This window comes from Vigna angularis, chromosome 3, assembly GCF_016808095.1.
Source record: "Vigna angularis cultivar LongXiaoDou No.4 chromosome 3, ASM1680809v1, whole genome shotgun sequence".
NCBI classification, from domain to species: Eukaryota; Viridiplantae; Streptophyta; class Magnoliopsida; order Fabales; family Fabaceae; genus Vigna; species Vigna angularis.
Window position 1 is genome coordinate 37,827,415 of NC_068972.1, and position 11,249 is coordinate 37,838,663.

General features: G+C 34.2%; 2 protein-coding genes across 2 annotated transcripts in view; both read right to left on the reverse strand.

Moving 5' to 3' along the window:
- Positions 1–4,459: 4,459 nt before the first annotated feature.
- On the reverse strand, positions 4,460–5,307 carry LOC108325736 (uncharacterized). Its single transcript, XM_017558829.2, has 2 exons — positions 4,936–5,307; positions 4,460–4,865 (listed from the first exon to the last, which is right to left on the reverse strand). The coding sequence occupies exons 1-2, from the start codon at positions 5,035–5,037 to the stop codon at positions 4,665–4,667; spliced, it is 303 nt and encodes a 100-aa protein (XP_017414318.1). The 5' UTR covers positions 5,038–5,307; the 3' UTR covers positions 4,460–4,664.
- A 136-nt stretch (positions 5,308–5,443) lies between these two features.
- The window catches only part of LOC108326534 (S-formylglutathione hydrolase), a 29,648-nt gene continuing 23,842 nt past the window's right edge, over positions 5,444–11,249 (reverse strand). Inside the window, exons 4-9 of the mRNA XM_017560094.2 lie at positions 11,124–11,241; positions 10,288–10,335; positions 7,889–8,085; positions 6,228–6,326; positions 6,086–6,151; positions 5,444–5,797 (exon numbers count right to left, since the gene is read on the reverse strand). Of these exons, the coding sequence (XP_017415583.2) occupies positions 5,615–5,797; positions 6,086–6,151; positions 6,228–6,326; positions 7,889–8,085; positions 10,288–10,335; positions 11,124–11,241 (711 nt within the window). The 3' untranslated portion in view covers positions 5,444–5,614. The remainder of the gene's footprint in view (positions 5,798–6,085; positions 6,152–6,227; positions 6,327–7,888; positions 8,086–10,287; positions 10,336–11,123; positions 11,242–11,249) is intronic.

The window sequence follows — 11,249 nt, forward strand, 5'->3', positions numbered from 1 at the left end:
ATACCTTCCTCATCTTGTATACCGCCTTCTGAGACTGTCACACCATCTGCTGATCCAGATTCAAGTGGTGATGGTGAAGGTGTTGACCCGCCCCTCCATGATCGACCATGGATTGAGCCATATGGTAAAGGGTAAGATTTTAATCTCTTGATATAATTTGATGTTTAAACCCTACTATAATTGAACTACCTTTGTATTATGCAGGTTTATTCCATCTAGGGTTGCTTCTCAGGCCATCACACGTTCAATTAAGCAACAGTTTTTAAGTCCATGGCCTACTTGGGGAGCAATACCTGATGACGACAAAAAGTCATTCTAGGAGCGCTTTCAGGTGAACAATCCATTAAACTAATTGTCCCTCTTATTTTAGTATGTTCATTAATCAATGTTTGTTCTGTTTAATGTTACAGATGAAGGTGCAGTGGAAACCTGAACATGAAACACAGATACAAAGAAATTTCCACATGAAAGCATCTCATCGGCTGTCAGAGATGTTTAGGCATGCCCGCAATGCAAGAGAGCGCCCTTACTGGCTGGGCAAACAAATTTGGAACTCTTTACTGGCTCATTGGAATACAGTAGAGTTTCGCAATAAGTGTGCCAAGGCGCAGAGAAACAGAGCATCTGAAAAGGGTGGCACCCCACTGGTGGGTCGATAACCATTCATGAGCATGCCATTCGTATGGTAAAATTTCATTACATAACTTTTTCTTTCATATATAAGTTATGTATTTTCTATTTCATATGTATACTTCTAATTGTAAATTATGTTACAGGCACAAGCTCTGGGACGGGCGGTCCATGTTGATGAGGTCTTTGCACAAACTCATGTAAGGAAGGGCACTAATCAATTCGTTGATGAAAGATCTCGGAAGACTCATGTAAGCAAATAACACTATTACTATTACTAATTTTTCATTTATGTTATTCTATCATTCCCTAACATTGCTTTTAATGTTTCAACAGGAAGAATTTTCTACGAGACTTTCACAGGTTAGATCTGAACATGAGTCAGCTCCTACACCAGATGATGGCAATAATGCAGAAGACGACATACGTAGGACACAGTGCTGGGTCGAGATCGTTGGTGGGAAGAAAAAGAGTCGAGTGTACGGTGCAGGACAACTTGCTACAAACTATACAACATCGAGAGGAGGTACTCTAAAGCACCAACCTTCTTCTTCTACCACTACTGCTGACGAGGTCGTTCTCCGCCTCACGCAGGCACTGGAGCAACGTGACCAGGAAATCACTGATTTGAGAGCAGAGTTTACAAACTTTAAGGCCCTGGTCATGAGAGTGTTGCCTGAAACTTCACGGGATGAATTCAATATCCCTCCGACCCAGCCACGACCCTCCTCGTCACCCGCTGCCCCTCAACAGCCCACATCAGTCCAACCCACATCAGTCCAACCCTCATCAGTCCAACCCACACCAGTCCAGCCATCAATAGAGGAGCAGGATGATGAAGATCATTTTGATGATAACTATGTACATTATTAGTTTCATTTTGTTATTACTTGTTATAGAAACATTTGGATATTACAACATTTGGAGTTTAGATCATTTCGATGTTAGATCAATTGGATGATTTGGATGTTAGAACATCATTATGTTACATTGTTTTATGTACAAACTATAAATACATGTTCTATGGATTAATGGATGTTCTATGGATTTTGATCAATGATTGCATCTTTGAGATGCACATTATGCAGGTCTGTATGTGCTTGAAAACTGTTATGCAGGTTTGTTTGTGCTTGAAAAATGTTATGCAGGTCTGTTTGTGTTGTTGGTTTCATAAGAAATACAATTGTCCCTTACATTTCCCTCCAACTTACCGAAGGCTTTTGCCCTTCGGAAATTACCGAAGGCTTTTGCCCTTCGGAAATTACCGAAGGCTTTTGCCCTTCGGAAATTACCGAAGGCTTCAGTCCTTCGGAAATTACCGAAGGCTTTTGCCCTTCGGAAATTACCAAGGGCTTCTGACCCTCGGTAATTACCGAAGGGCGGAAGCCCTCGGTAAATGTTAGCGACAAGGGATTTACCGAGGGCTCTTTGGCCATCGATAAGCCGTCTGTAAGTACCCTTTTCCGACGGCTTATGGCTCTTTCCGAGGGCTTATGGCCTTCGATAATGTCGTTCTTTTTTGTAGTGCTACCACTGAGCATATTTGATGAGAGATCCAGTTATTCCAAGTGTATAAAATTTCCCATGGAGGAAGGAATAGGACCACTGAGTTTGTTACCTTCAAAATTATTGTTTGATAAATCAATGTATGCAAATTTTAGTGGATTTTTGGTGAATGTTAATGTTGGAAGTCCCACATCGACTAGAGATAAGACCAAATTATAATATATAATTGGGTGCAAACATCATAAAAAGCCGATTTTGTAGGGTTGAGTTAGACTTAAAAGTCCACCTAATATGGTATTAGAGTCATGATTGAAATCTATCCTATCGAGATCTACGTGGACATTCTGTTTCATCCGTTGTTGCCAATGTAGTTAACAATTGATTTAAAATTTAGAGACAAATGGTTTATTCTGGGAAAAGGAAAGAGTTTTCAGCTTAGAGTGAAAATTGACAGAACCACTCAAGTTGTTTGATGATAAACATAAAAGGGTAAGCCTTACAAGGTTAAAATTTGATTTTGGAATATTTCCCTTTGCAACTTGTTCCATAAATTCAAAGACATCAAAGAATATGATGAAATTGCACTCATATGCCCTGTGAATTTATTATTGGGTAAATCAAAATGCCTCAATGTGATGACAAAGATAAACACCAAGAAGGAATTGTCACATTCAACAAGTTATCATTAAACCCTAGCCAAGTGATGTTTGAAAACCTCATTATGTTGTTGGGTGGAGGACCCTGTAATAGGTTATGGGAAACTTAGTTTATAGAAACACTTTTCTTTCTTTTCTGAATTTCATTTTCTTTCTCATTAGTCATTGGTTTTGTCCCAGCAGTCTTTGCATTAACTTCGCCAAAATATACTTTAAAATAGTTGAAAATAAATGAAAGGAATAGAGAAAGAAACAGATTGTGAAATTTATTATGTGCTTAGTTTTCATTAAAAATGTCCAAGAATCTAAATAAGAAGCATTGCTACTCAAATAGTTCTCACCTTAATTTTATTTAGTTTGTTATTAACATGCACCACATCAATTTTAATGGAAACTATTATTTCAACATAATTATTTATTCGTAGTTGAATAAGAAGAGTATTATATAAAAAAAAATTCACGAACCTATTTATTTAAGGTTTTAGATAATAAAAAATGACGTCTTTTTATATGAATCTATTTACTATTTGTTCTTGTTAAATTTTGCAGTGTCTTTTCTTACAGTGCTTTTTTTAAACTTATTATTATTATTTAGCTATTATAGATTGATTTATTTTGGTTGTGCTAAAAATCAATGAAATAATCATAGTCAATTCGCAGGTAATCTTCCACTTTTTCTTCCTGAAATATCTGCATAATTTGGACATAGTTTAATAATGTATAGAATGAATATAATATATTTATTATTAGGTGCCTTATGACAAAATCAATCAAACAAACTTTTTGCAATTTTACACCCTATCCATTACGCTTAATTTCCAATTATGCTTTTTTGCATTGACTTGACATTTTTCTTTTTTGCCAAACAAACATTTTTTTTTATATCCTGTCTATGTAACTATTTTACTCCAAGACTTAAGATTCTTATAACAGAGTCTATAGTAAAGGAAGCTATATTCTTAATTTTAACATTAGCTATAAGAGATATTTAATGGTGTTAGTATTTCAATCTTGTAAGCGTAGATTTGAAAATAAAACTCTGTGCTTTGTTAAATAAAATTGAATGATGAGATATAGTATTGTTGATGAAAAGGAAAAAACACTTACGAGGAAATTTTTAAAACTTCTTTCATGTTGTCACGTTTAATTATTTATATTAAGAAAAAACAATTTCTAATATCATTACAAATTAATGAAAATATTAAAAAATATTATTTTATAACTGTGAAAATAAATAAAATGATGCAAAAAAATAAAAACAAATCCAAGTACAACTTATAACCATATGCGAAAACTTTTAAAAATAAACTATATTATTGTCTCAAGTTTTATGAAAGATAAATTGAAACTATATTATTGTCTCAAGCAAGCTTTATGAAAAATAAATTGAAATCCATGTTACAAATATATATTATTTTTTTTCATATCATTTACTTAGTTATATTAATATTAACTTATGTTTCCAATTTAATTTATTTAATTATATTAATATTAATTTATGTTTTCAATTTAATTAGAGTTGTAGGCCAAATTTAAAAAAAACAAATTCAAGTATTATATTCAAATAAATTGAATATTATATCTAAAAGTTACTTTTTTTTTTCAGATGCCAATTTATGATCATGTGATTATTTTCAGTAAATTATTTAACATACTTCACTAAGAAAATATAATATAGGGTTAAATATGTTTTTCGTTCCTTAAGTATCACACGATTTTGGGTTTAGTCCATACTCAAAACTTTGATTGCTTTTAGTCCTCATAGTTTTGAAACTATTACTAATAGTCCTTAAAAATGAACGGCGTTAACTTTTGTTTGATGTGGCAAACGGCGAAGCCATGTCTTATGCCAGTTTGTCTCTTCACTCTCTGTCACGTTGCTTGTGCTTGAGAACTTCGTTCATCTTCTCGGCAGAGCAACCACAGTTTCGCTTCTCGTGCACCATCACCCCAATCGCGCAACAACCCAAGCCACAGGTCAAGCAAGCATCTCCATTCTTCACCTGCAAAGAATCCAAATAGCAGAGCCCTTTCTTCTTCCTCCCGAGTCATCCATAGCATTCCCAGAATCACCTGAAACTCAGACAAATCAAAAAAATGTGAACAACCCCAATTGCAAATCGCACCGTGCCGAAAGACGCACACCAAGTTTGCTCCGACCAGTCGAGAACCACGACCAAGCGAAATCCCAAATCGCGAGTGCTGCAACAGACCTACAAATCCAAAAACACAACAGAAACTCCATTTGCCACTTGTAAGAGAACAACCCTTCCCTTCTCGCGTTCTTGGCTCATGACGGCGTAAGATAGAAGAGCAAAATCGTGACGCAAGTGCAGGGGCAAGTTTCCCCAATTTGGCAAACCCTAATTTGGGGTAGAAAAGAGGTGACACGTGTCAGATTCTTATTGACCAGATAAAGGAAAAAGCAACGTGACAGAGAGTGAAGAGGAAAGCTGACATAAGACATGGCTTCACCGTTTGCCACATCAAACAAAAGTTAACGTCGTTCAATTTTAAGGACTAATAGTAATAGTTTCAAAAATATGAGGAATAAAAACAATCAAAGTTTCGAGTATGGACTAAACCCAAAATCGTGTGATACTTAAGAAACAAAAAACATATTTAACCCTATAATATAATGTATAAGAAACTTTTCAGAAGAAGAAATATCATATTTCATAGTAGACAAAGGATTAGTTTTGAACTACAATGAAAAAAGTTTCATTCCAAACTCAAATGCAACCCAAGGTACTAGGACAAAATTAACTGAGCAGATTCAGCGGAGTTCAGAGAAGTACATAATTCATCAAAGTGCACACAACTTAATTAAGCCTAAGAGCCTGAGCATGATGTCGGATGTGATCATCTACGAATGTGGCTATAAAATAGTAACCGTGGTCATAACCAGGATGGAAACGTAACAGTAGCGGAACATTGGCTTTTCTGCAAGCCTCTTCAAAGTTGTGAGGCAGCAGTTGATGAGGAAAAAATTGGTCATCCTCGCCCTGAAAAGTGGATTAACAGTAACAAATATAAAACCAGCAAAAACTCAATAAGATCATTTAAGTACATGCTTATATAAAGTGAAATCATGCCCTAAGACAGATAGCACAATATCTGGCAGAACGTATTCATTTACTCATTCATGCTAAAACTGGATTTCTTAAAACATAAAAAATCAAGTACATATATAATAAAACTGTATAGGACAGGAAGGTAAAAATTTTACCACTCTTTAAATCAATCATTCACAAGTATTTTCAAAATAATAAACAAAAACCAAAATCTTTTACCTGATCAATCAAAATGGAGGAAGATACATTGGGAAACTTCGTTACCAAACAAGTGGCGTCATACTCCTGCATTTTTCAACTTGTTATAATGAAATATAAAGACTTGTTTAAAGTCAACATGCAGTTTCCTCATCAAATTTACCTCCCACTCAGATTTATTGTCACCGAGATAATTTGGGAATGCCTTCTGTCCCCAAGGACAATTTATAGGATTTGTAATTGGAGCAAAGGCAGAAACTGACTGAAACAAACATGTTTTGCAAACCAAAATAAGCAAGAATCTAATTAAGTAAATAAAAGTTATTTATCATGACAAAATATGGTCCATACATATATCTTAACTTACAAAACTATCTTCTACAAGTTTCATAAGGTCACCCAAAGGATTAAATAATTGGTTTGGTTCTAATTTACAAAGGACATAAAATGCTATGCAGATTGCATCAAGTTTACCTTAACATGTTTTTGGAACAATAAACTATAAATGGGTGTCTAACTTCTCAATAGCTGCTATCAACTTCTCCTGAATACATTCGTTTCTAATCTTATCCGTTATGTCCCACCATCTTCCCCTCAACATTCTCTTTTCCACTGAATATTTTTCTCTTATCAGCACTGTACTGTTCTGCAACATTCACCACTATAGAGCATTTCAAGACTTAAAAGTATCTGGTACAGTTTTCCTCTCATAGACATACGCAAACACAATGCACTGAACTAGAATATTGTGTGTTGCATCTCCATCACCTCATAAGATGGATGCGCAAGACTGCTAACAATGCAATTGGTGATATAATCCCTAATTTTAGCTTCAAAACATGGTTAACTGGTATTTTTCTAAGTTTGCAAAGCACACACTCCTTGATGCATCAACTAGGACTCCATCATCTCTAAGAAGCATCATTAGTATTATGCACTTAAATATGCCCATAAAGCTATACTAAGGTAAGAAAATATGGTCACAATGTCAAATGTTGGTGCAAACCTACAGGAAATCCTTTTGTAGACTCCCAACTCTAACTTAGAAGCTTCAAAACTATTAAAACTCCTAAAGAAATGTCCTAACAATCAGTATTCAATATTGATGCAGAGGAGATATATTGGTTTCATTTAACTACAAAACAGGGCTCTCATATCTTGAAGGTCACAAGTTTTATTGAGTGATTGCCATGTTGTTATCAGTATTCATTTTCAGCTGTTCTGATAAAGATCAATCAATAAACATTAAGCTCACTGCACCCATTACCTATTCATTCCAAACTTGCATAGCTAAAACATATGAAAAAGGAACGTTCTAATTGGACCTTAAATGAAACAAAAGAAGATTATCATTAGATTTTGGTACCAAATATCCAATAAGGAAAGCATGAACCTGGTGATCATCGTCCATTGCTCAGACATTTTTTCCAACAGTTAAATAGGAAAAGTTCAACATAAAAGATAAGCATTATACACATCACATCTAAAGTACCACATATCCTGAAAAATATCTTAAGCCACTAACCTCGATGCAAAGTGAACTCAAGAAATAAAAATTCATCATTAGTATAAAAAATTCCAATAAGAAGTTAACTAATAAAAAACCTGTACAATGTATTTGCAGACAAATAAAATAATAGTAATACCTGTACAATGAGCATGTAGCATATAAATTTATTAACGTGCCATATCATAGTTAGGGAAGGTAACTAATAAAAAACCATATGTTGCTTAACAGTAAAACTATCCATTATTTTCAAGAAATTCAAATATTTTCAAACTGGCTCTTTAACTTTAAGTTTTCAGTTGCATAATCATCAAAACCTTATACTTATCCTGATTTTTCAGGTAGATAGTCAGAGCACCATGCCCACCCATAGAATGACCAAATATAGAAGCCTTTGATGTTTCGAGCTGTGGAAAATTATCACTGAGAAGCTTCGGCAATTCCTTGACAACATAGTCGTACATGCGCCAATTTTTCCATTTCTCTTGTGTGGCATTGAGATAAAATCCAGCACCTGTTCCAGAATGTACATGGAATTAAAATATCTTCTGCATATTAAAACGTATACAAATTGCAACTTAACTCTTTAGCTATAGCCCATAACAATTAAAATTATCCCGGACAACAATCACATCTTCTGAACAAAATGAGCTTTTTTCCTATCAAAATAAGGAGAATGCAGTAGAATTGCTACAATAGGGAGATATTTAGAATAAGTTAAAAGAACTTTTAATCTGTTTTCTTATTACACTTCAGATTTTCTATACATCATGTTAAGATGCTTAGGTAACACCTACTCTGTAAATCAGTACCTTCATTTTCCCCTCCATGTCCAAACAGAATTAGATGAAGTTTTAGGTTTAGTAGTGCACTGCCATAACAAGCTTCATCATCCATTGACATGTAACGGTGATGCTATGGTCTAAGTACAGAAGTTAGGTGCGGGATCTTAAAAAAATTCAACCTTTTTTGTCTTTGTGCAAAATATGCATGTCACGCTGTAAATTTCCATCCTCTTTTATTTTCCTTGGCCCATTACATCTGGGCAGACATTTGAGCAGTTCTAAGTTCTAACACTTTTTGATCCAGCTTAGTATTGTTTTTCTTTGAGTTATGGGGAATGGCAATGTCAACAGCCAGCCAAAGAACCATTTCAATCCTTTGCAGTCCAAACAGACAATTCAGTTAAGTAATAGTACAATTCAATTTTAACATAACATTAGTTATTTGTTTTATGTTTGTGGGTTTTCTACCCATAGCAAGTTTAAAGCATAAGAAACTCCACCTTGAGTGAGTGTAAGGATTTGGTTAAATCATGACAGTTGGCTTTGGACTATTACTAGAGACATCTAATCAGTATTTATTAATATTTCAGTTGGCTTTGGACAAGTACTAGTGATATCTAATCAGAATGTATTAATATGTCAGTTGGCTTTGGACACATACTATATTGTCCCTTACTCAAAATTTGTGAATGAAGGTTTATAATTTACATCATAAGTTAGATATCTAATCTCAAAATAGACATGAAGATTATTACTTAGAAAGAAAAAAACAAGGAGAAAAACAAAGCAATCATAATTTTACAATGCAAATGAGAGTCAGTTCAATTACAAAAATGGAATAGCCTCAGAGAATAAAAAAACGTTTTTACTCCCCTTAATTGACAAGTCTCATAAATGATAAACCCTTATTAGGATGAGTATTTCTTGATATCTTTGCCACTACCATGCTGTTGAAGGAACTATAGTGGCAATGTTTCTTTTTATTTTCAAATATAAATTCCTTATGCAATATAGAATTGGGTAATTAAGAGTATAGATTCACAATATATTCATCCAAGTGTAAAACACAAGATTGGATAATATAAAATGAAAGCTCAGTCAGCAAGTCACAGACTATGGTAGAAGGAGATAAAACATTACATCCATGGTACCATGCATGCAATGGCATTGAAGGATGACAAAAACAACACTCGTTTTCAATAGCACTTCAATATGCATAATATATTCACTACCAAGTGTACAGCACATGATTGGGTCATACAAAGTGAAAGTTTATCAACTTAGCTACAAACACCAGAGGTAGAAGAAAACAAAACATCCATTATAAGTCTAGTACCATACCAAAATGGCAATTTTAAGAAATTCAACATTCTTGTTAAGAAGTGAACTTTAAGTCTAACTCAACCCTAAAAAACCGGCTTGTAAACAAATATTATCCAACACACCCCCTCACGTCGAGGTATATATATCTCGAGCGTGAGACTAAACATTAATGGGTAGTTCGATAACAAACCGATAGGGGGTGAAACAATATGCCCAACAAACAATAAATATTGCTAGGATAGACTCTAACCATAAAGCTGATATCATATTAAGAAATGGACTTTAAGCCTAACTCAATCACACAAACTCAGCTTGTAAGGTGAGGTTTGCACCTACTTATATACTCTAAATTAACCTTATTTCTAGTCGACGTGAAACTTCCAACAATTCTCATATGACAAACAAACAAACAACAAAACTTCCTTCAAAAATAAAAACAATCAACATGACTAAAACTAAGGCGAAATGTGAAGCTGGTCAAAGCTTGAGTCTGATAATTTTCAAACAGGCCCATCCCCATTCCCAAGTCAAACCAAGAAAGGCCCAAGGTTAAGGTCCAGTTCTATTCAAAATTCAAAGCCCAAATGTAATGGTCTCACACGGCATACCTACTCCAAAATCCCAGCTGTCAGCTTCTCCTTCCACATTCAAGCCTCCTGCATCATCAAGTTAAAACTGAGAACATATAAAAGCTTAACAACAAAAGGAAAAGTAGAAACTCCATAACCAATTAATTGTAGTAGATAAAAACATATTCCTGTAGTATGTAACTATTCGCATTCCAGCCCTCTTAAACTTTTCTCTCTGTATTGGTCTCTAAATTTTCTTTTTCATGTCGGTATTCTCTTCCAAGTGACCACATGACTTAACAGATAATATTAGAAAATACGCATTGCTTCTTAACATGGACTAAAATAAAAATCTACCCACAATAACCTATATCAAAAGTTTACCATTTTATAAAGCTCAAATAAACAACTTGAGAGAGTAAAATGAAAAAATAAAATTCCGAAGTATCAAAACACAACTAATTTCAGAAAGTATGCATGATGCTTCTTACCATGGACTAAAATAAGCATCTTCTCATAAAATTTATCAAAAGTTTACAATTTTATAGAGCTAAAAAAGTATCATTCGAGACTAAAATGAAAAACAACGGTGTAGGAAAACACCAAAATAATTTCAGGATGAAAAAAACGAAAACATGTATTACTTTAACAGATATGCAATCAGGAAAAACAAAATCTTTATATGAATTTTAAGTAATTACTATAAAAATAAACAAACTTATTATACTTGAAGGAAAGTATAAAAATACCCTCCCACGGTCCATGCATTACTAATTCAGTATGACATTCTCAACAAAAAATTATCCAAGCCCCTTCAATCAGGTTTCGCAGCTTTATTTGGGGAATTCGAGGCAAAAATTAAAAAGGTAATTTACTTGGGGAAGTGTCGGGAGTAACCAAGGCAATGCCCTCAGCAGCAGCTGCGCGTTGAGCACCAGACTTGAATATGAAGTTTTCATCGGTGCATGTGAGGCCAGCGAGAAAATACAGAACCTTTTGAT